This window comes from Nothoprocta perdicaria, unplaced genomic scaffold (assembly GCF_003342845.1).
Source record: "Nothoprocta perdicaria isolate Ctin4 unplaced genomic scaffold, notPer1 scaffold_39, whole genome shotgun sequence".
Taxonomy (NCBI): Eukaryota; Metazoa; Chordata; class Aves; order Tinamiformes; family Tinamidae; genus Nothoprocta; species Nothoprocta perdicaria.
In genome coordinates, this window is record NW_020455632.1 from 318,272 (window position 1) to 343,149 (window position 24,878).

At 39.1% G+C, this 24,878-nt stretch overlaps 1 protein-coding gene across 1 annotated transcript in view; it reads left to right on the top strand.

Annotated features, from left to right (window-relative positions):
* The window catches only part of OPN5 (opsin 5), a 24,985-nt gene extending 9,557 nt beyond the window's left edge, over nucleotides 1-15,428 (top strand). Inside the window, exons 3-7 of the mRNA XM_026044920.1 lie at nucleotides 5,089-5,208; nucleotides 8,245-8,415; nucleotides 11,449-11,783; nucleotides 13,522-13,766; nucleotides 15,332-15,428. Of these exons, the coding sequence (XP_025900705.1) occupies nucleotides 5,089-5,208; nucleotides 8,245-8,415; nucleotides 11,449-11,783; nucleotides 13,522-13,766; nucleotides 15,332-15,395 (935 nt within the window). The 3' untranslated portion in view covers nucleotides 15,396-15,428. The remainder of the gene's footprint in view (nucleotides 1-5,088; nucleotides 5,209-8,244; nucleotides 8,416-11,448; nucleotides 11,784-13,521; nucleotides 13,767-15,331) is intronic.
* Nucleotides 15,429-24,878: the final 9,450 nt, after the last annotated feature.

The following is a 24,878-nucleotide window of genomic DNA, read 5'->3' on the forward strand; positions in this document are numbered from 1 at the left end:
ATGGCTACTATGCAAAAAGGATTCCCTCAATGAACCATCCAAAACAACCCCCGCTGTGTCTCTCTTCACTCAGCTGAACAAATTTACAAATTTATCTTTAATACCAGGATATGTCTGAATAGCTGAAATTAATCCTTTGGCTATACATTGTGTTGACTTCCTATATTGGCTGCGTTTAGTGTAGATATATCCACATCCAAAGAAACACTCCTGCCAAGTGTGAAACGTCTTGAACAACACAGACACAACAAAATTAAGGCAAAGAAGAGCAGTGATAAATTTCCAACAAAACTCCAAACTTTCCCATTCAGGCACAGACTTATGTGAGCTTTGTGAGGAGGCTGAATCTATAGCCAAAAAAGGCTGGTAACTCACCAGCTGGATTACCATCTTCGTGCCCCAAGGCAGATAGAGGATCACATAACCCAGAATGGACTTGTTGACACAAGCCAATAAAATTCAAGCTGGAGCTCTGTTTTATAAATATATAAATACATATAAAGCTCTGCCTTGGAAATCATATCCTATACATATTCCCTCTGGCTATAGCTTCCTTTTTCACATGTTTGCTTTGCGTTGGAGTTGGTTAATTCCTTTATCCTGCTGGTGATTACACTCTAGTATGGACTCTTAACAAAGACAAAGGTTGTTTGTATTATATGCACCTAAATGCTATAATTTTGCATCTTTCTTGGGTTTGCATCAATAGAATGCGATACCACTGGCATCCTGCACAGACTTTTTTTAGTCCTTTTGTGGATTTTAACCTTCCATTGCTTTGATGCTTTTGAGTTCTGCCTTTGGCCATTTCAGATACAGCAAACTTCCCGTTCATAGATGAGCATAGTTCCATTTTACACAGCAATATGTAATTCAGTGACGGCTATTATGTTATGAGAGGCCAAGAACCTATTCCAGGGATTTTGTGAGGAAGGAGCTTATTAACTTATTGTTAATGCTCAGTAGACTAGAGTTATGCTTCAACTCAACCGCTAGGTTAGGGAGTATCCCTGGTGGAAGGAGCTCAGAGGGTGGTGGTAAGTGGGGCTGTCTAGTTAGAGGCCTGTGGCCAGTGGTGTCCCCCAGGGGTCAGTACTGGGCCCAGTGCTGTTCGACTTGTTCATCAGTGACTTGGATGAGGACACAGAGTGCACCCTGAACAAGTTTGTGGACGATACCAAGCTGGGTAGAGTGTCTGACACTCCAGAGGGCTGTGCTGCCATCCAGAGGGACCTGGACAGGCTGGAGAGCTGGGCAGAGAGGAACCTCATGAGGTTCAACAAGGACAAGTGCAGGGTCCTGCACGTGGGGAGGAATAACCCCAGGCATCAGTACAGATTAGGGGTCGACCTGCTGGAAAGCACCTCCACGGAGAGGGACCTGGGAGTCCTGGTTGACACTAAGTTAACCATGAGTNGTCACTGCGTCCTTTCAGGCACTCACAAAGAAAGCACTCAGATAGATGTATAATTATACGTTTCTTCATACTAGAAAGAAAAATCTCGGTAGAGGAATAACACCAGGCATCAGTACAGATTAGGGGTCGACCTGCTGGAAAGCACCTCCACGGAGAGGGACCTGGGAGTCCTGGTTGACACTAAGTTAACCATGAGTGAGCAGTRTGCCCTCGTGGCCAAGAAGGCCAATGGGATACTGGCCTGCATCAGGAGGAGTGTTGCCAGCAGGTCAAGGGAGGTGATTCTGCCCCTCTCCTCAGCTCTGGTGAGGCCGCACCTGGAGTACTGTGTGCAGTTCTGGGCTCCCCAGTACAAGAGGGACGTGGAGCTTCTCGAGAGGGTCCAGTGGATGGCAACAAAGATGATTAAGGGACTGGAGCATCTCTTGTATGAGGAAAGTCTAAGTGAACTGGGCCTATTTATCCTGCAGAATACTGAAAGGAGATCTGATCAACATGTACAAAATACCTGAGGGGAGAATGTAGGGAGGATTGGTCCAAACTCTTCTCAGTGGTGACCAGTGACAACTGGTAATGGATGCAAGTTGAAACCCAGGCAGTTCCATTTCCATATGAGGAAGAACTTCTTCACTGTGAGGGTGACAGAGCCCTGGAACAGGCTGCCCAGGGAGGTTGCAGAGTCTCCTCTGGAGGTCTTTAAAGTCCTCCTGGATGTCACCCTGTGCGCTGTGCTATGGGTGTCCCTGCTGGAGCAGCAGGGGCATTGAACTAGGTGATCTCTAGAGGTCCCTTCCAACCTCAACCATTCTGTGATTCTGTGTGAGCAATGTCAGATCCTCTTTCTTTGCTCGTGCATATATAGGGTGAAATATTGTTTCATGAGGTATTGAGATTTTTTGTTAAAAAAAAAAAAGGCTTAGTTTGGGCTAGTGTTTCATGTATATGTTGTACTTTATAAGATTAGTTTAGCTTTTGGTTTGGTGATGTTACCATTAGCTGTCTGTATGCAAATCCACATTTTATTACTCATTCATATTTACGAGGATGACAAACTTCTAATAACACTCATGCTGGAAAAAAAAAAAAGAAGTGGTATTTTAAGAAGTAGTTCATTTTTGTTCTTCCTCCTAGTAAAATCTCTCAGTGACTCTTTCATTTGCTGCAAACAAAAATACTCCTGAGATTCCTTCTCCACTAACCTGATTTCTGAGAGCTCGGAGCCATACACCTGGTTTTAAGTATCTAAGTCTTTTTACTTTSTCACCTTTGTTCTCTCTAACAGGTTAGCACTGGAGTCAGATTGAGGAATAGTAGTCTTATTTGCTTAGGTTGCTTCTTTGATATATTTTCCTCTTTTGCTACAGACTTCCTACCTAAGCCTGACTCTGTTTCTCTGTGTTTTTCTTGGAGCTAGGAGCTTGCTTCAAAGAGGATTTTGGTTAGCAGCTAGGAAAACCTTTCCTATGGGAAAAACAAAGCACTCGGATGGCTCATTTTAAGGGTAATGAAATTCCTACAATCAAAGAGCTCAAAAAAGTTTAGATAAGTGACTGTCAGAAGCAACATATAGGGATGAAGGTGGGCTCAAACGATCACTTGGCACCTTCCAGACTTAGCTTTGTATCTAGTGGACTGGGGCTCAGATCCTCTGATATATTGCTATTAATAATGAAGGGCTGCTTTAGAGGTATGTCTAATGTATAAATCTTCCTAGATTTCCACTTTTTGTTAAAAAGGACTTGGGAAAATGCCAGGTGCTTTTGACAGGTGTTACAGCCTGGACCTTGATGTGTGAGACGGGATATCCTGACTTTTCCTAGAGAGAAAATAAGAATGAAAAAAGTATTAAGATATAAAAGTTGAACAACTATGGAATTCATTCATTTAACTACATCTAACTAAAAAGAAGAAATAAATTGACTAATCTTATCAAATTATAATTCAAATTCAATTTTCATACATATAAGAAAAATGTGGTGTTTAAACTTCATTTAGTAAGGATAAATCAAATTTACTGAGGAAACCCAAAATTAAAGGATAAGCCATTTTCTATTTTTTTTTTTAAATAAAGTACAGACCAGTACTAACTGTATGAACATTTTCTTTTTCACAGAACAATTTTGCTGAAAAAATCACTGTCAAAATATTTTTCTCCCAAATTTTCTAGATCTGGAATTCTGCACTTGCAGGTATTTCTTGTGAAAAAAAAAAAGTCCAGTTTTGGCTTCTAAGAACCACTTTTATTTCTGTCTCATGAATGTCCCCATTTGGGTGTAACGTGACAGGGAATGTGGGATGTGGCAGGGTGACTGTTTCACTCATGGGCTGTTGCAAATACCCATATAAGTCCTGATGCATGGGAGAGAAGCTGGTGAAAATGGTGTGATAAATGAGAGATGTATGTGGAGTGGGATGCAATGCTCAGCAGATGGGGAGCTGCTGGAGCCTTTCTGGAACATATCGAGAAAAGAGTAGATATCTGCTAGGAGTTTTAATATCTGTTGAGATGAAGGGAAAAGTGATTAATTGCTGTACTTTTTTGGGATGCCAGCTTCCCCTGAGTGATATTTCACAGAGGGAAATTCTTCCATATAGAAGCATATAGAAGCAATAGTTTTTTCTCCAGTAGAAAATCTATTGGCTATGATTTTTTTTTTTCAACAGCCTTTTTCATTTTGCTACGAAATGTGTCCAATTTTGGGACTCTGTAAAGCAGTTTGCACAGTGGGGCAATCACCAGCTGGGAGGTACCACAGCAAGCAACGTGACTTCCTCTTCATCAGAGGAAAGCTAGGTTATCTAAGACTTTTTTGCACAGGGTGATAAAATCTGTGTCTTCGAGGATTAAACTCTGCTTTCTGAAAATGTCATAATGTCTTTTGCTGCTTTTGGCCTGCAAGATGTCTAGACCAGCCTCAAACTCTTTCAGTTATCAGGCAGTGAAGAAGAAGCTCTCTATAAGGCTATGGAAAAGCCTATAGCTCTTGGTGTCAGTGCAATAGCTCCCTGATTGATTAGCTACTTGCAAGGAAAGCCCTGTGGATCCCCAGGTAGAGGCTGAAGGATAAAAATGTCCAACCAGCCTTAACAGAACAAGATTCCTCCTCATACAGAGAGCTCAGCTGTAAGGTAAAATAAGATGTTTTGTCCCATATTTCTTTCATCTTATGATAGAAATTATTTTCCATTGCAAGGCTTATGATGTGATATTGTTAGCAATAATTGACAGTATTTTAGAATTGTGTCCCTCAGCCTTCAGTTATAGCATTTAATGAAATTAAGGCTGCTTAGTGAATGGGGTCATCATGATTACCGGCAGCTGAATTTCATACATAACGCAAAGAGCGTCAATGCAACTATGAGAGTGTCAGTGATAATGGACTATGGCATTTCTATAATGTGCATTCAACCCATAACAGTGCAGACTCCAGTGTAAAGGCAATGTCGTACTGCTAAAGGGAAAATAGCACTTGTTGCAAGAAGGAGAGGTCTGTGGTAGTTGTCTCTATGAGTTATATAATGAGGAAGAGATGATAATATTTTGGATTAAAAGGACTAGCCCTGGGACCACAGATTCGGTTTGAAGATGTCAGAAAACTGCACTAGGCAGACATGATATTCCTTTTTTTAAAGAGTATCCTAATTTGATAACATTTTTTTTTTCATTATAGGGATTCTTTCAACTCTGGGAAATGGGTATGTTATTTTTATGTCCTCAAAACGGAAAAAGAAGTTAAGGCCCGCTGAGATAATGACTGTTAATTTAGCAGTGTGTGATCTGGGCATCTCAGGTAATCTGATGTTTTATTTTTCATTCATTTTCACTTTCCTACCATTCTGTCTGTCGGTAACATGAGGCATTCCTCTGGAAGACGTGGGGAGACACAGTGACTTTTGACACTGATGTTTCTGTGCTATTATTTGTGTATAAATGAAAGAGAAGGATAAGAAAAAAAAATCCTAAATAGCTTGATGGAAAAAATTGCTAAGAACATAGAGAAAAATAAGGATGAATCTATCAGTCCTGATTTGGACAAAACTCATGTTCATTATAGCATTGGGCAGATTTTTAAAGATATTTCCCATGTGCATTCTGATAGGATAAGCGCTTTTTTTTTTTTTTTTTTAATGGAGAAAATGGTGTTTTCTTGCTGGAGTGCAAGAAACTTGTGCTCTCTAGTGCAGCACAAACTCGCATTTGTGAAGCAGAAACCTGGAACTCTGATAAAGCACCACTGAGCAGCTGAGAGGTGGCTAAATTCCTCCATGTGCTGGATTTCTACATATGCCATCCCTTCTGCTCTCATTCCCAAATGCCTAGCTCCCACCTCCACGTCTTTGCAGTCTGTCCTCTCTTCATGATGGCACATCTCCACCACTGCTTCCCTCTACTCCATTTGACCCCATATCCCCACTGTGTTTCACTTAGAACAACAAAACAGGAGCAGTTCTTCTCATCTTCCATGATGCTTCCATCTCCTCCGTGTCCTAAGAGCCAATCCCATTTTAAAATAAATGGGGTGTTCCAGAAGAACTTTTGCAGCTACCTTTCAAGAACATTAAGACCATAATCCCTATCCATGCAAGTAAGTTTGGGACTGCTATCTTAGAACAAGCTCTTCTCATTTTTCTTTCTATTTTTTTCAGCAACATACCAGATGATATTGGTCACCTTCTCTTCCTTGGGGAACTTAATCTGTTTGTAAAAGATTTATAATTAAAAATAATTCTGGTTGGCAAAGTCATGAGCGTTTTTTCACATCCCTCTCCTCCCCTTCTACTCCTTCCCCTTCTCTCTCCTTCCCTTTTTGCTAATGGAAGATGTTGATGTGTTCTGTGTGTTGGAACTAATGGAGATGGGACTCCTGCCAAAATCTTTATGCTTCACACATTTTGCTCGGCCAAGTTTAAGGAACAATTGCGTGATGACTCTGCCTTCTGTAGATTTCCACAGGGTGGCACCAGCTGCTCGTTTAAAACTAAATCAGGTTTGTTTTTCGCCAGCACTATGCTCTGATTCCTTTGCTGCTACAGAGAAGTTGATTTTGTGCAAATAAATGTAGTGACCTTTAAAGCTGGCAGTGGTTTACATTATTTAAGTTGCTGGCTTTTGGAATTTACTCTAGACCTTGCCATATTTCATGCTTTTCTTGAGGTCTTTATCTCAGCAATCAGTTTTCACTTCAGAAAAGAAATGTACATTTCTACCCTTTCTACTTGGAGAAAAGCCTATAAATACAAGCTGATCAAGACTTTCAGGCTCAGCACTATTTTCCTTATAGGCTTATGCTGAAGGAACGGAGTGATAAAATACATTGATTAAAAATAAATCACAATTCCGGGGATTTTCAATCCTGACACTTTGGGGCTAGAAATTGGAGCAGAGGCCCTTTTCTGCAAGAAATATTTTAATTTTCTGTTGAGAATGACTTGAAGTGTTTACTTTCAGGTCAGTTTAATCTAAATTGAAATATTCAGGAGAACAGTCCAAAATATTTTACTTTAGATGACTTCAGCAAAATAGAGATTTGTGTTTCTTCCAGAAAGGTACCTTGTGGGAACCATAGGCTAGGAGACCATTTTTCCCTATGTGCTGTGCCCCCTCAAAGGACCTTTTCCATGAAGGTATTCACTGAGCTACATTGACACTACAGGCTGTAAGTTTAGCCAGGAAAACTAGCCTAGGGCAATCAGGGGTGTTCTCAATAGCTTGAGATGCTCCAGCAATAGGCCTGCAGGAATGTGCAGTCACAGGAAGGTTAAGTTAAATATTTAATATGATTTTAAAGTTGTGGTTCAAAGCTGAACTGTTCAGGCTTTTGAGCATTTTGTGTCATCCAGTATGGAGAAATGACCCATTCTGAAAATGTGTTCATGTTTTGAAAGCGGAAATTTTTGATTTTTCTATTCTATTCTATTTTTTCTTTTTCTTTTTTTTTTTTTTTTTTGCATCCAGTTTGAGACAAAAACAAACATTAGAAGATGGAGATTTCTAACTGGAAATGTCCAGTTTCCATATTTCCTCATTCTTACAATATTTGAGAAGAACATAGATAGGCTATCAGAATTTAACAATATCTCATCTATCATAACTTCTTACATAAGACACCATCCATATTTACAAATGGAGAACTGAGTTGTGCAGCCACTAGGATAGCTTCTCCAGACGAGTTAGGTGGCCCGTTCTGTTTGGATGGTAGGATTGCCTAAAATTTTGGGCATCTGTGGCCAGGCAAGTTGCTGAGGGTGACATAGGAAGAGTGTGATATGGCCAGGAATTGAAGCACACGTCAACTTTCCAACCATAGCATCATCTKCCTTCCTAATTTAATGCTTTGCCACAGGACGTATCCTACTTTAGTACAGACGTGCTTGCAGATGTCCTCTTTGAGGGTGAATATGTTTATCTGGTGTGTGAAGACAGTCAGTTAATTAAAGAGATGTATCTGTGTCTGTCCTCAAGTTTGGGTATACCCATGTTATTTGTAGGTTACCATGTGTTTTCATGTGGTTTAATATTCTGAAGTTTTTCTGATGAGAAGAGCTTGCAAAGGCTCAGAACCATTAGTATGGATTTAAATTCTACTTTTTGTGATCTGCACACTGGAAAACCAGTGAAGCTTTGTTAGGCTAAGCCCTGTGAATGGAGGGCATCCAAGTCATCGCGTCTCTTTTGCCTGGGTCCCCTCTTCATTATGCAGAACTGGCATGCTTCTTCATGTCTTGCTTTGGGTAACAGCTTTGGGTAAAGGGGGATTTTGCTTTTCTGAAAAAGGGTAGTTTTAGCAGTGATGGATTTCAGCTGACATTCTTTTCTCCTTTTGAAGTTGTAGGAAAGCCCTTCAGTATCATTTCCTTCTTTTCTCACCGCTGGGTGTTCGGATGGATGGGCTGCCGCTGGTATGGATGGGCTGGTTTCTTCTTTGGCTGTGGGAGCCTTATTACCATGACAGCTGTCAGCCTGGATAGATACCTCAAAATCTGTCATTTGTCTTACGGTACGAAAGAAAAACTATATTAAGTGACACTATATCCTCCCCTCTCTCCCCTTCAAGAATCTCTAGGCTATGAGAGTTATGAGCAAACAGGATAAGGAATAAAAAAAAGCATTGGCTTTAATTTTCTGCTCCCAAGTAGAGTGAAATGAGAGGAGAATCAAATGTATAGCAAATGCAAATAAAATTGTGAATGTTTCCTAAGACTAGAAACAACTGTTCTGATAATCTACGCCAGCTTTCTACCTAATATACATCAGATTTTTTTCAAAAGTGTCTGAATCAAAATCTGAACTTCTTTTGGATTAGATCATGTTATCATGTCTCATTTTTAAGATGTAAAGTTATGGTGAGTAAATAGTATGAATGGTTTATTAATCCACAGACTAATGTGCAAGAAAAGATCTAGTTCAAACTCCAAATCAGCTATGGGATCTTCCTATAGTTTCTTGGCTGAATTGCATAAGCCCTTCACCACCTCTAAAAGCTGTGCTCTCAACCTCTTCTTAGATAAATTAAGCATCTTCAGTTTTCTATCCTGTCTTTGTAACGCAAGTTTTCTAAACTGAAATTATACTTAAGCTCTTCAAAATTTTGATAAATATCAAATTTGATATAAATATCTATTTTGATAAATAGAAGATCACACAGATAAAAGAAACATACTTTCATGATCCAAGTAATCTCAGCAAAATTTGTATAGCCGGTCATATCCTTTTCACTGTTGTCCCTCTATTGTCAGCTTAAATAATGGATTTTAGTAATTGCTCAAGTACTTTATACTTTTAAATGTCTGTTGAAGTTAGCAGAATCAAGCTCTGCACATCTTGCAGAGTCTTAAGGCCTGACATACAGCAGTATTTCTCTTTAGGCACCCAAATTCCTTTAAGATATGTGGCAGGGTATTTAAAACATCTACAAGATTTGGACATGTAGTAGGACACAATAAATGTAAAATTGTCTCTCTGTGATAGAGATGGATATTGACAGGATGAAATGAATTTAGCAATGAAAGCTATTATCACTGTATTCATTATTATCATAAATTTCGTTTTGAATATGAAGTATTATGTGCTCTATTATTTCCAGATGAAGAATTTTGATCCAGCTTGGAAAGATTTTTTTTTTTTTTTTTTTTGCATTGGAAGGCACTCCAACAAATTAAGGGAACACTTGGAGTGACTTTTTGTGTGAGAAGCATACACATGAGAAGCATGTGACTGAGGGACATGCAATGGGTCCCTTTACAATTACATGAATGTTAGTCATATAATTTTAAAATTTAAGAATATTTCCAACTAGGAAGTGTAAGTTGGTCTGTGCAACAGCTGACTGTTATGTCAATTAAAAGCTGCAGCACTGCCATGAAATCTCCTAAATCTTAGTACGTCTGTGTGATTTTTTTTTTTCCTTAAAAGTGAGTGCAGGGAATATGTAATTCATTGAGTTTTAAGTATATCATTCACATTTAGCAGAATTTCAGTTCTCTCTGTAAGGATATTAACATAGTTTTCCAGTGTGAAGGACAGATTTAGGTACCTAGGATGAGATCTGAATTCTAGAGAGAGAGAACTCCAAAGCCCTTTTTGTCCAATGCTATCTGATTGTGGTTTTCTAAACACAACAATGGAGAGCAGTAAAAGAAGCAGCAAATTCATTCCTATGCATTTTCTGTATAAGGACTTTTGCTCTGATTTATGTTCCAGAGACCTAGAATTTGATTTTCCTACACCATTCTTCCTTTTTAAGGTTTCAAAATAGCTGTGAAAATAATGCAAATATTTAGGACCTCATGCTGATGTTTCTCTAGCTTTTCCACCTGCACGAAACAAGGTTTATTTTGTGCCTGCCTCTCTTGCCTCTCAGGCATCGTGCTTGAATACCTCAGTGCTCTTTGTCCTTCTRGTGATCTGGAAAGACAAATTCAGCTGGAGAAGTGGCACTGCTTGCATTGCAATTGAAGYTGCTTGTTTTGCCTTGGTTTTATTTTCAGTTGTTCTCAAACCCTCAAGAAAGCTACCCAGCAGAAACTGCCATTGTTTTTATGTCAGTAGCTGGGGAATGAAGATAGATTAGAGCTTTTAAGGCAAAAGGAGCTATTATAACACTTCAATTTGAGTTTCCACATAAGTCATAGAATGTCACTTGGTAATTCCTATATGAATCAACAATGTCCTCCAAGAAAGAGCCTATAGCCTATTCTGTATTCATGCAGTATTCCACAGAGTGGAAAAGTTTTTGAGGTCAGAGAGTTTAATACATATAATAATCAATGTTTGTTACTTATATACTATGATCTACTTATAAATCAAAGTGTCATGCACACAGCTAAGTACAATGCTTATTCTTGCAGATGAAAGATAGGAGAGAAATGACAAGGTAAAAATAAACCTATGTGTTATTTCCTCTGTACAGTCTTGCCTTTCAATCCAAAGTAAAAATAAACCTGTGGGTTATTTCCTCTGTACAATCTTGCCTTTCAGTCCTCTGGGGTAATGATTTATGCTGAGAAGTGTCTTGAGATCAAAATTTAGTCACATAACAAATAAYGGCCTAGGAAATCAGGAGTAGGAAATCATGTAAGTTGCATCATACAGTTCCAGCTAGCAAGTCGTTATACCAATGAAAGCGATGAATAAAAAGCTTAGTCATGAATGTAGATCACATCTCCATCTCTGCTGGCCACCATGTTATGAATATGCCTCTACAAAACACACACTTGTTTTGAAAACTGCTAGACATGGTACCTGTGACCATATCTGAGCTACCTGTCCAGAGTTTGTAGAACTCTTTTAGGTTGTAATCAATCACAGCTTAAAGTAGAGGTCTAAAATAGGTAAGGAGGAACATTCCCTAGAGGTGTCTTTTTCTCTCCATTAGGTATGAAGGGAGACTAGCTCAGGTGTGGCCATAGATATCTAGAAGATGAGATGAACCCTACAGTGGATATCTAATAAACTCTTACTTCATATGTAGAAGAAAACTAGTGTCAAATGTGCACAGTCATGGAGTTGTAAATCTTGAATTATCTTCCAGGTACCTGGCTTAAGAGACAYCATGCCTTCATCTGTCTGGCAATAATCTGGGCCTATGCTACGTTCTGGGCTACGGTGCCTTTTGCTGGTGTGGGGAACTATGCTCCCGAGCCTTTTGGGACCTCCTGCACTCTGGACTGGTGGCTGGCACAGGCATCAGTGGCTGGACAGGCTTTTGTTCTGAGTATTCTTTTCTTTTGCCTCCTGTTCCCAACCGCAGTGATTGTGTTTTCCTATGTCAAAATCATTTTAAAAGTCAAGTCATCCACCAAAGAGGTTGCTCACTATGATACCAGGATTCAGAACAGCCACATACTTGAAATGAAGCTGACCAAGGTAAGTAGGAAAAATTTAACTCGCTTTGCTTCATCAGATTCTCAAAGAAACCTTGGAGAAATTCAACAACATCTTGTTTCAAGTACAGCAGTGCTTTACTATGTCCCCTATATTGAGCGATGATAGTATAATTTTCTAAAAGTGAATGTTCTAGCTCTCTCCTCCAGTGCTGTTAAGGTGGGATAGGAGGGAAGCTGTTATATAATTTTGAGATTAGGGTACCAGCATCGCTGAGATGATGATTCAGCCTAAAGCTCTGTCATAAACTTTCTTCGTGATCTTATAGAAGTMATATCATCTCTCTGTGTCTGTGTTCCTCATCATAGAAGAGAAGCAGTTGTAAACAGTTATTTTAAGGTATTTGAGACAGCAACAAACCCATTCAAGCAGATTAGAGCCCTCTATTAATGAAAATATAAACAAAAGGCACTCTTGTGATGCCGCAATTTCTTCTTATGCAAATAATTTATCATTTAGGTTCAACCATGCGCTGGTGATAAACATACACGCAAGTGATATTTTTTTTCCTTCTCAGACCATGACTTATTTTCTCTTTCTAATTTAATCTCTTTTTCAGTTTGGCAATGATGACAGCCATGTCATCTTTGCTGATAYTAGTTATGCTGCCAGAAATTCACTCAAAATACAGGCTTGCAATAAGCAAAATGAGATTTCTTAGATATAAAAATTCGCCAGCCTCTATGAAGCAGCTCAGGAGGAAGGCAAGCAAGCAACATATTTTGATTGCTTGACTGATCAAACATTCATTTATTACATTTTTGGGAGTCAAAGTGAAATTTATACAACATACATCCCACCCCAGATAGAGGCGGAAGACAAACCTGGTTTGTCAGAGCTCTTCTCCTTCCTTCTCTTTTTCATATCCTCCTCTCCTTCCTTCATATCCTCATTTCCTTTGCTTTGTATTAAACCAACTAACCTATAGGAACACTCAGGATACCAAATACCATCAGGACCTGTGATTCTGTGACCCACTTCACTCCTAGAAGTTTCTTAAAAGACTTTGGTTTTATGAGGTTTGGAGTTTGATTTCAAAGGACACAACATTTGAAAGATTTGTCCTTGGTTCAGTCTTTTAATCCTTTATTTTCCTGGTGCATGCCAATTTCATCCTGAAATGAAAAAAAAGACCATTATTTTTTGATTGTTCTAGGGAGTATTTGTTTGGTAGAGGATAGGATCTTCCAACAAGCAGAAATGAGAGACTCGAACAACTTCCAAAAAAGAAAACCGCTACTGGAAATATTTTTGGTATAACCAGCATTCATTTCAAACAAGTTCAAATCTTTCTAATCCGAATATTGCATATTCTTATGCTTAATTTTCTAAAAAGAGAAAAGAGAATCTATATTCTTTAATAGTGTTTCCCTCCTTAAATAATTTAAATTCAATATCAAATTACTATTTTCTGCAGTCTAATTTAGTTTTTCTGTGTTTGGGCTGACCTTGTGGCATTTTAAAAGGTCTGCTTTAATGGAATGAGTAGCTGTTCTGAGACAAGTTAGAGAAAACCAGGAGCTAAATACAAAGAAGTGAAATGCATGACAGGTTTTGTTCACGCTGTAAATTTACCTGAAGTGGGTTATAATTTTTCCATTCTGTGGCACATTCCTCAGCCTTCAGCTGTGCACTTCTGCACGACCGTGTGCTGTGCTGTGGGCAAGGACAATTCTGCTAGATTAACTCTTGTCTCTCTTCTCTGCTTTCCTCTCACAAGGTGGCAATGTTGATCTGTGCAGGATTCCTCATCGCCTGGATCCCCTATGCTGTGGTGTCTGTGTGGTCGGCGTTTGGACAGCCAGACTCAGTTCCCATTCAGTTTTCAGTGGTACCCACTTTGCTTGCAAAGTCAGCAGCCATGTACAACCCAATTATTTACCAGGTCATAGATTGTAAGTTGGCCTGTTGCCGAACAGGTGGACTGAAGACACTGAAGAGGAAGAGCTCTTTGAATAAATCTAGGTAATTTATTTCTTTGAGTAGTGGCATATCTTTAAGCACACAGTGCTCTAGGCAGCCATTCTATAATCTACCCAAAATAAGATCTACCAGACTGCTGTTCTGATATTTTTTGTGTTTTTGACCATGATCTGTGCAGTGTCTTTCTTGCCATGAAGCTTCGTGAAGTGATTCTAGCTCTATAAAAAAAGCAAGGAGATGGTTATTACAGATTCAGCTGTGAATCCATTAATGTAATGGGGAAAAAAACTTTGAACCATCTTTCCCTTTCCACAAACAAACAAACAAACAAAAACATGAAACACAATATATAATAAAATTTCATAAGGTCTTTGTTTTATCTAGARCTTTGTGGCAAATCTGTGCTGACCATCAGTGAAGATCATGGAAATACTGCATAAATACAGTTAAAAAATTGACTCAGTTCTGTGGCATGCCACATGTCTCTTCTGAAAGACCTAAAATAATATAATTTTACTGATTTTTCTTTCAGTGTAGGATGGCATAAAGGCCTGAGCTGACCTGTCAGATCTAAGCAACTTGAAATTTCTAGAATCCAGGAGGATTACCTATTTCAAAATCCTAGATTTTTACCTCAGTATTGCATCTGAGGGAGACATGAAGGCCTAGTTAATCGTTAATATCAATTCCTAACAAATTACAGCATTTTTAAATGTAACATCCAGAGATGATGCCAATATCTCAAGTTTTTACCACTTTTCTTAATAGATCATTTTATAACCTTATGTTCAGATTTCTCATGTCAGAGAAATGAGCTGAGGTGCCTAAGTATTAGTTTACTAATGACTTTGGTAGTTTTAAGAAAATGGGAAAATGGGAAAATGGGAAATAAATCTGGAATACCCTTCTCTCTCTCTGTCTTTTCTATGCAAGGAGAACAGGATGACAAGACTAAGAATTTTAGAGGCTTTGATTAGGCAGGAACAACCACGTTGGCAGAAAAAAAAAACACATTTTAAAAATGAGATTAAGATTCAGGATAATAAATTAATAATTAAAACRCTTAATTAAAATCTGTATGTTGTATGCAGAAATAGAGAGCCGTGATATGTCTCTGTGTGGTTGTTTGGATCTTCCTTCCCCATAGAGCGAGAACTTGCTATTCCATTTACTATCCATCTATAAACCTTTTTCATGTCCACCCTCAAAAGTAGGAGATTTTTTGATCTCTGGAGCACCAATATGTGCCTCCAATTTGGCTTTTGGGAAAAGGAAAACTAGGAATTTCAGCTTGATTTCTAGAACCCATAGAAAACGTGTGTAATTTACAGGTGTCTTCCTGTGCCATCCATAACTATGCTGTTATATTCCCCAGCTTCATCCACATGTTTGGAGGCATCTAGGTCATGCAATACCTGGATTTGTGTTTAACTCCCGTGTTAGCACTCCAGCTGAGAAAGGAGGTTTCATGCTTCCCCTGCTGAATGAAAGATAGGTTTCCTGGGCCTGTATAGTAAGCAAAATTTCTGGAAAAATCACTTCCCAGCCTGGGAACTTAATCATGGRCTTGTTTCAAGCAATATAACTTCTCTGCTTCCTCCGTATAGGATGTATACCATATCTGCACATAGAGATTCGACAGCAATGAATGAAACCCAGCTCGAAGTGTGAAGGCTCATTTCACGCACAGCAAATGAAAACCTGATGATGACAAGCAATCATATTCTCTCAAATTCCTCTTTCTGTAAATAAATTAAAACATGATGTCGTTTTTATTTTACTCTGTAGCCCTATGTACTATGTATTTTATTTCTGTTCTAGCTAAAACAATGTGATTAGAGTGAGGCAAATATTATAAATACTCAGAGGAAGAAGAAGCAGTGATGGTTCATTTGTATAAAAATTTTGGCTTCACTGGAGAGCCTTCGAAAAGCTACTAACTTTTTTTTTGAGCACTCAAAAAAATGATATTTTCCCTTTCTTGAAAGTGAAATTTTCACAAAGACCAGTTTGACTCTACTAAAGCTCATCTCCCTAGATTATTCCTAAAATCACTGGAGAAATGGAGCATGAGAGAAAGGATTCCTTAGAGGAAAAATGGGAGCAGGAACTTGATTTATCAGGGTTCTGAATCACACATAGGAGAAACATAACATAAACCCCAATTATTATCCTTAATAAAAACATATTTCTTCAAACTCCTGTGGACACAAGCCATCTTAAAACTACTTTGATTTCAATCCTTCTGTTTTCAAAAACATTTCTTTTAGTCAAGGCGAGATAGTGCAATGCTCATATTCTCACTCTTATGTCACAGGTAGACATTTCTGAGCTAGAGGGGAAGAAGTTTTAGTCAAATATTAATTTCATTTAAAAATAGGAGTTATGAATTTATGTGTAACAAAAATCAGAACTTGAATGRAATCAGTCCCAAAGAAGCTAACATGCATGAAATATTGTTTGGCCATCTCTTCGGCTTCCCCCATTTGAAAATATATTGGTATATTGACAGCATCGAGCAGAAAGGTTTGAATTATTGCATGCTAACTGACTTTTTTTTTTGTTATGTTTACTTTCCACCATTTTTATGTGATCAGTATTAAACATAAAAAGGAAAATCCTTTCTCACTCCTGTTTGTGAACACTAGAGCAAAATTAGAGAATTCATGGGAAAGGATGCACCATAGAGAACAGATGTCCCTTACAGATGCAGATGTGTCTACTATTTAAGCAGCAAGGCCTGAAAGGAAGAGGATTAGAAATAGTTCAGTCAGTGTACCTAAAGAAAACATTAATATACAAGCATGTACATGTACAATAGTGAAGAAACAGCATACCTCAAAAATAGGTTCTAAGCAATAATTATATACATCTTCTTTTTCTTTTCTTCTTTGAGGCATATTTACCATTTTGAGGCATCATTACAAAACAAAAATAAGCAGTCTTGTGCAAGCAGATTATTAATTCCTAGCATATTATTTTGGTGTTTTTATGWGATTTCTTCAGGAAGAATTTGAAACTATATAGAAAAGGATAATTTCAAATCAATTGATTTGTGTTGATTGTTCATTAAAAAAGTTTACAAGAGTCAAAGATATCCTCCTTTAAATTGTTCCTTAAAGGAAAGAATGCATTTATTAAGCTGTATCAGTTGTTTTCCTGCTTAGCATTTAACAGTATAATTAAGATATAGAAAGCACAGTGCTTTTATTGTACTTTAGTTCCTTATCTTTAGCATGCATACTCCACGATGCCCAAATTAACTCCTTTATAGCTACTCTGTAGTGATGGTAATTTTGATGGAACTTGCCTTGTGAATGATTGTGTTTGGACAGTATCTTTTAGAGGATGTCCCACCTCCAATGAGCTGGGTGATCTTAGTTCAGAGACCAAATGTGAATTGCTGTAAACTGAGCAGACATTCAGCTCTTTTGTAATTTGATATCAACTACTTTCTGTTTGCATTTCCATTTCTTCTTCCTACGAGGAGCTTTCACACTAGCTCCAATTTCTAGAAATTGGATCCAAATTAGTCACCTAGTCACCAAATCCTAGTCACCAAAGTATCTGTAGATGATTTCACTCATATCCCTCACAGAGGCTTCTTTGACATTTTAAAAATATTTTTTTCTTAGTTCAGGATAATCCCAGATGGCTCTTGCTCCACAATAGAAGCTCTCAGTAAATAACATTCACTGTAACATTAATTTCTCTCTCTCCTCTCTTTCATGATAAGTAGATGATTGATTGGTTTCCTGTCTGCCTACTTTTCTCCAGGTGTCTCTGTAGGTCTTTTGGCCCTAAGGAAGGAGGTCTGAAACTAGATGATCTAGCCATCTGAAACTAGAATTTCTGGAGAGTTGCTGAGTTTAGGCCTTTGCAAAAAGGGAAAAAGACTTTTATTATAACCACTGTGTTTCCACATATATTGAGCCATTCTGCATCCTATCTATCTGGATCTTTCTCTGTTGTTTCCATGTCTATGTCATTTTTCAGGATGAGTCATATTCTCCCTTCATTGGGTGCATGGTAGATAAATAGATGTTTGGTAGATATTTGTCTTCTTTGGAGTGATATTCATTTCTTCAGCTATGCCTCTGTTTCACTTTCTGGATGGTGAAATAATTCTCAGACCTATAGGTAAAACCAAATTATTTTGAAATATAAGACATGGTTAAAGGATTTCATGCTTTCTTTTCTTTTCTTTTTTTTTTAACTAGATCTAAAAGACTTTTTACTAATCATGTATAATGTGCTTTGTATTGATCACTGACTGTAATTTTATATCTCTAGAAGGTTAAGGAAAACGGAAACCTAAAAAAATGCCATCCAGTTTGTCAGAGAGAGCTCTGTTTTAAGAAATATTCAGTATTAAATCAAGTGACATGCATAAGGTCTAGATGAAAGTCTTAAATGAAATTAAATAGCAAAGGTTTAAAAGGTTCCCTGACTCAGCAAGACGGACTTTCAGCCTGTAATTTGGAGGAATACCACTGAAGGAAATTTTGACAATAGATTGCTTAGTTTTTGTGAAAAATGATAAAGATATTTGTGAAATACCAAATAAGATTGCACTGAATAAAAATTGACATCTASTTTTACCATCCTGTGCTGGTGAAGACACTGAAGCTCTAAGAAATAGTGAGAGTTGGCAGCTGCTATGAGATTGAAATGTATGGTTTGAAAAAGGGGCCACAGAGAGGCTCAGCACCTAAAATCAGGGGTTATTTCAAATAGCTGTCTTTCTGCACCAGTCCTACAAAGCATATTAAGAGAGGTAACACCCTCAGGTTTTGCATTCCTGGGGGCAATTTACAACTCTTAAAAGTTCTTCCAAAGCATCTGAACATCCTTTACACTGAATTGCACTCCGTTATCGTAGACTGCTGAGTATGTAGAGRAGAATGTGCCTGGCTGCCTGCACTTCTCAAAACTTAAGAAAGATTTAGAGAGTCTAAGGAGATATATAGCAAGGAAGAAATGATCACACATAAGCAATAGAAGCAAAGAGGAGAAGACGACAAGGTTAAGCAAAGTAGCCCAGAAGAGGAAAGGTTTGAGAGTAAATTATATTAGTCTATAAATAGCTTTAAAGCAATAATAATGTAAATGAAGGAAAGGAATTATTCACAGTCTCAGAAGGTTATAGAAAAAGAAATCAAAGCTTGAAGCTAAAGCAGAAGCTGAGACTAGACATTCTGTACTAGTGAAACAAGTGAGCTTTGGAGAGATGTCAAAGGATGAAGTTAGRTCACGATTTACCTTTAGATATTCAGAAACAGATTAGCTAATTCACTAGCAGAAATGTTTTACAATATCATTACAATGTTATTTTTAGTCCTGCTATCTGATTTTATGAAAAGTTTCCTAATTTAAATAGCTTACCTTAACATGTGTAGCTTAGCTTAACATGTGGCACTATTACTGGAGGAAATGAGTACTGACTCCTTTGTCCGGTGGCACTGTATACACTAAAATCAACTGGTAAAGAACTGTTATACAGTGAAACTTAAAGTCTAATGAACTGGATCTGAAGTCCAAAATTGGTGCAACGCAGTGGCATGTGTAGATGCCAAGTAAATCTTTCTTGTGAAAGAAACAGTTTTACTTCCTCAGATATTATATAAATGTTTCAGAGAGCTATCATTTTGCAATGCTTGCAGATCAAGCTGCAATTTCAATCAAGAAATTCTATTATTTTGATTGTAAATAATTCTTCAGATTAAATATTTTTGGTTATGCTATTGAGCTGCTGAGAATTAAATAATAAACTCTTAATCTCAAAAGAATTAAATTAAAATATACCAAATAACCACAGAGGAATTATATGAGGAAGTTACCTTTAAATTATTTTTACTGGGTTGTGATTTTCATTTTCATCTTGCAGATATTTTATTTCTAAAAGAGTTAAGTTTAAGGAAGATACCAATAGACTTTTAGAGATATTGACTGAATAGCTGAATAGCTGAATTGCAAAAGCCTTCTCACAGCTGGAGTGTATTCATTATATGCAAAGATATATCTAGTCCTGGAGATGTGACTTATTAAGAAATGATTTCAAGTATAATTTTCAGTGTATGCTATATTTATTATTTCAGTGCATCAKCAATAAATCTGTGTTTGCATTTAATGTCATATTACTGAGCTGATGCTAGAAATGTTCCCTATATTGCCCCCATTTATGGAGCTAGTTCTCCAAATCTGACTTCTTAGGTAACTAAATGACAATCTGGACATCATGGAAGCACAGAGTGGTTGAGATTGGAAGGGACCTCTAGAGATCATCTAGTCCAACCCTACTGCTCCAGCAGTAGGATTGGAGCACGGGGCACAGGGCGGCATCCAGGTGGGTTTTGAAGACCTCCAGAGAAGGAGACTCCACAACCTCCCTGGGCAGCCTGTTCCAGGGCTCTGTCACCCTCACCGTGAAGTTCTTCCTCACATGGAAATGGAACCTCCTGTGTTTCAACTTGCACCCATTACCACTTGTCATATCTCTGGCCACTACCAAGAAGAGTTTGGACCAATCCTCCCTGCATTCTCCCCTCAGGTACTTATACATATTGATCAGATCTCTCAGTCTTCTGTAGGCTAAACAGGACGAGCTTGCTTAGTCTTTCTTTATACGATATTAATCATTCTTTGTTGCTCCATGCTACGCACTCTCTAGAAGCTCCACATCCCTCTTATACTGGGGAGYCCAGAACTGCACACAATACTCCAGGTGCGGCCTCASCAGAGCTGAGGAGAGGGGCAGGATCCCCTCCCTCCACCTGCAGGCAACATTCTCCTGATGCAGCCAGGATCCCATTGGCCTTCTTGGCCACGAGGGCACTGCTGATTAACTTGGTGTCATCCAGGACTCCCAGGTCCCTCTCTGTGGAGCTGCTCTCCAGTAGGTCGACCCCTAATCTGTACTGGTGCCTGGTGTTATTCCTCCCCAGGTGCAGGATCCTGCACTTGTCCTTGTTGAACCTCATGAGGTTTCTCTCTACCCAACTCTCCGGGTCCCTCTGGAGTGCCAGGTCACTCCACCCAGCTTGGTATCATCCGCAGACTTGCTCAGGGTACACTCAGTGCCCTCATCCAGGTCATTGATGAACACGTTGAACAGCACCGGGCCTAGTACCGACCCCAGGGGTACACCACTGGCCACAGACCTCCAACTGGACTCAGCCCCATTTATCACAACCTGCTGAGCTCTCCCATCCAGCCAGTTCTCAATTCACTTCATTGTTCACTTGTCCAGAGCTTTCCTATGAGGATTTTATGGGAAACGGTGTCGAAAGCTTTACTGTAGTCAAGGTAGACAACATCAGGAGCTCTCCCCTTGTGCATCCAGGCAGTCATCCCATTGTAGTAGGGGATTGTATTGTATTAGGTTCGTCAGATATGACTTCCCCTTGGTGAATCCATGCTGACTACTCCTCAACACCTTCTTCTCCGGTGCCACATGCTCTAGGTGTGCCTGCTTCAGCGGCAAGGTTGGACTAGATGATCTCTAGAGGTCCCTTCCAACCTTGAAGATTCTGTGATTCTGTTCCCTCAGCACTCTTGGGTGCATCCCATCCAGGCCCATAGATTTATGTACGTCCACTCTGCCTAAATAACCCCTAAGCCAATCCTCCTTGACCAGTGGAAAGTCTTCCTCTGTCTTGGTTATTTCTCTTATATCTAGGCTCTGCCGTTCATGGGATCCAGSCTTAGCAGTAAAGACAGAAGCAAAGAAGGCTTTTGGTATCTCTGCCTTCTCTGCATCCCCTGTCACCAAGGCACGCTTCCCATTCAGAAGCAGGCTAATATTCTCCCTAGTCTTCCTCTTGCTGCTGATATATTTAAAAAAGCCCTTCCAGTTGTCTCTGACCTCCCGTGCTAACTCTAATTCCAGACAGGCCTAGRCTTTCCTCATTGCATCTCTCCATTCTCTTACAATGTTCCTATATCCTTCCTATGTGGTCTGGCCCATCTTCCACATGATGCATATGCACTTTTTCTCACTAGGTTTACCAAAAAGCTCCTTGCCCATCCACGCAGGTCTCCTGCCYGCCTTGCTTGACTTCTTTCTTGTAGGAATGCACCAATTCTGAGCTTGGTGTTTGAATATTAGGGTTTTGTGTCAGGAGAGATCCAAGTAAGGTTATTAATGAACCTCAGAGGTCAAAGAGGTAGGAGAGTTCATGAACTGCTGCAATCCTGTTAATCACAACAGGAAGTCTAAGTGTTGATGTTCATAAATGTTTTAAATGCTTTGTGTGTCAGTGCAGCCTCCTGGAATTACGTCAACATTGCATGAAAAAATTTATGGAATGAACCTGTAAATACTGTCTGTGTAAGTTCTCTACTAGTGTTGCTGAGTTAATATGTTGGTCATATAATAATTTGATATGAAGCATTAAAAATAAAAAAAAGAAATATATATACTGGCTAGGTTTAATACCAAGGGCCATATAGTTGTCACTGTATTGGAACAACAGATTGGTTATTTTGATTTTTTTCTGCTATCCCCCTTTTTCTCCCTCTAAAAACACAAACCAAACTGATGACATCAAAGGCTTTATTTTCTACACTTTGTTAGTAAATGTACTTTTCAAATAAAGCAAGATAATGAATTGATGTTATTGTATGTTATTGTGTCTCTGTGTTTGGATTACAAAGTTGTCACTTCCAAGCATTTTTGGTGCTATTTCTGTTCAATCTGTAGCCTGTGTGTCAAGTGCTTTGCCATAATTACAGTGGCTACAGAAAGAGGATGAATCTAATTTTAGTGTAATGAGGAACACACAAAGCCTGAGGTTAATACACAGCTTGCCCCTGTCTCTGCCATCCTGATTGAGAAGATTCTCCAAATAAAGCAAAACGCTTATGTTCTCCACTGCTTTTCCCCTCCACTTTCATAACCCCAAGGAGAAAAAAAACGAGGTGACTCAGATATTTCCACCTTGTCAGCAAATGATTTGCCTTGTATTGTTCCCAGGCAAAAGGTGCTGTGGATTTCGTGGCCAGTTCCAACTCCTGCTCTGTCAGTGGGAGCCTTTCAGGTCAGCCAGTCTCGAGTGAGAAGTTGCTCTCAGGTGCTTCTGGCCAAGACATAACACATCACTACACATCAAGCATCAGGAGGCACCATGATTTGGGTAGCCTGACTCAGTGGCGTGCTACCTGGCCGAATGTTTATGTTGCAGAGCCCTAAGAGGAYGTGCAGGTTGGATGTCCTCCCTGTCATTCATTGCTTTGACCTGCTTTTCTTGAAGACTCAGGGGCATTGCAAACTTGAGGTTGAGATGGTCAGTCGAGTCAGGCATCAGTGAAGATGTGCTAAGGCTAAGCAGGGACTCTGCTTCCCCATGGTGGAACAGTATGAGGAGAGATGGGGAGAGGCTGTGCCACAGCCACAGCCAAAGCTCAAAACTGCAGGAGCGTACACCAGTGCAGAGCTGGTTGCAAGGCAGTATCAGCTGGCTATGGCAGCGGTTCACTCTCATTTTGCTCTGACCCCTGCAGTGAGACCCCTGCAGAAACACAATGTAAGGAACTACAGGTGAAGGAACTGAACTTGAAAACAGCGTCATGCTGCTGCTGCCTTCCCGCAGTCCTTGTGCAGGTCTTGGTACCCTGTCTCAGAGGAAACATAGTGAAAAAGAAGAAGATCTGGTGACAGACAAAAAAAAAGTGTCACTAGGCATGGAATGGCTTCTGTATAATGACAGGTTAAATAAATTTGGCTTGAAAGAGGGAGAACTCTGATAGGATGTGGTACAGATCACATATGGCAAGAAAAGAGTGAAAAGAACTAATTTATGATTTTTTGTTGGTAACATAGAAGCTGGAAGGCATCAACTAAAAGACAACAGTCTCAAAGGAAATGAAAGGAAGCACTTTGTCCCTGCAGTATATCATTAAATTGCAAGGTGTTCTCCTCCCCTCCTGTCACAGAACCGGGACCACCAGCCAATAGTGCAGAATTGTTATGGGATAACAAAAAGGTCAAAGCACAAAGTGGCTTTGCTGCAGCAGCTGGAGATGCTTGGCCTGAGTCTGCTCCCWCGAAGCCCCACAAAGGCAACGTTCACCCAATGAATGCACCCAATGCGCCCAAAGGKGCATGAAGGGACTTGAGGTAACATTATTAGGCAAGATGCACCTCCTCGCTTTACATGTGTTGGCCAAAACTGAGAGTGCTGTGTTTCATTGAGACAGGTTTAGATATGGTGCCAGGTATTTCAAGGCACTACAGAAGGTRCTTTGTCTTTCTTTGAAGGTCATTCTTTAAAAATGGCTTAAAAATATTTCTCTAAGTGAATCAGGGGCTATTTCCAGTAGATTTCTTTAAAGCTAGAATAAAAGAACAGGAGTTTTCTTTCACCTTTAATTCATATCATCTGTTGTTCTGATATACTGAAATAAGAACAATAAGCTTTGCAGAAAATGTTATGAGTAAAAAGACCAAAAACTGTAAGATCAACAGGAAAGCTATAAGATCAGAGAGAGCATCATAACACAAGCACTCCCAATGGACTTTTGGAGATTATTGAGGAGCTTTCTGCTTGAGGTAAGCTTTTTCTTTACTGGAAGATGAAAATAGAGGAAGAATTAAATCAGGATTTTAAAGAAAGAAAAAAAGTTCCTGTGCTTGTAGAAGTTATATGGGAATGTTAAAATAACCATGGTTTGCAGCAAACTTAATTAAGTAAGGATTTGAATCTCAATATAAAATACTGTTCTCCCTGGTGTTTTTAAAATAGGCCMTTTCTTTAACTAGAATTTTGCAGGAATAATATAATGATGTGAGCCATGCGTGGTTCTGAAAGGTAAATGTAAAGCAATTGGGGACCAGGAAAACAAGTTCACACAAACAAGTGAGGAGGTTCCCTGATGTATTCCTAAGAGTTTGGTAGGTAATGTGGAGTGTTGAAAGTGACAATTTTAGCTGCCTAATGTTCCAAAAGTTGGAGATTCAGCTGCTGGAAGACAGTTCCCTTTTCAGATATTTCAGAACAGCCAGTACATTTTCTTTCCTTTCCTTTCCTTTTCCTTTCCTTTCCTTTTCCTTTCCTTTCCTTTTCCTTTCCTTTCCTTTCCTTTCCTTTCCTTTCCTTTCCTTTCCTTTCCTTTCCTTTCCTTTCCTTTCCTTTCCTTTCCTTTCCTTTCCTTTCC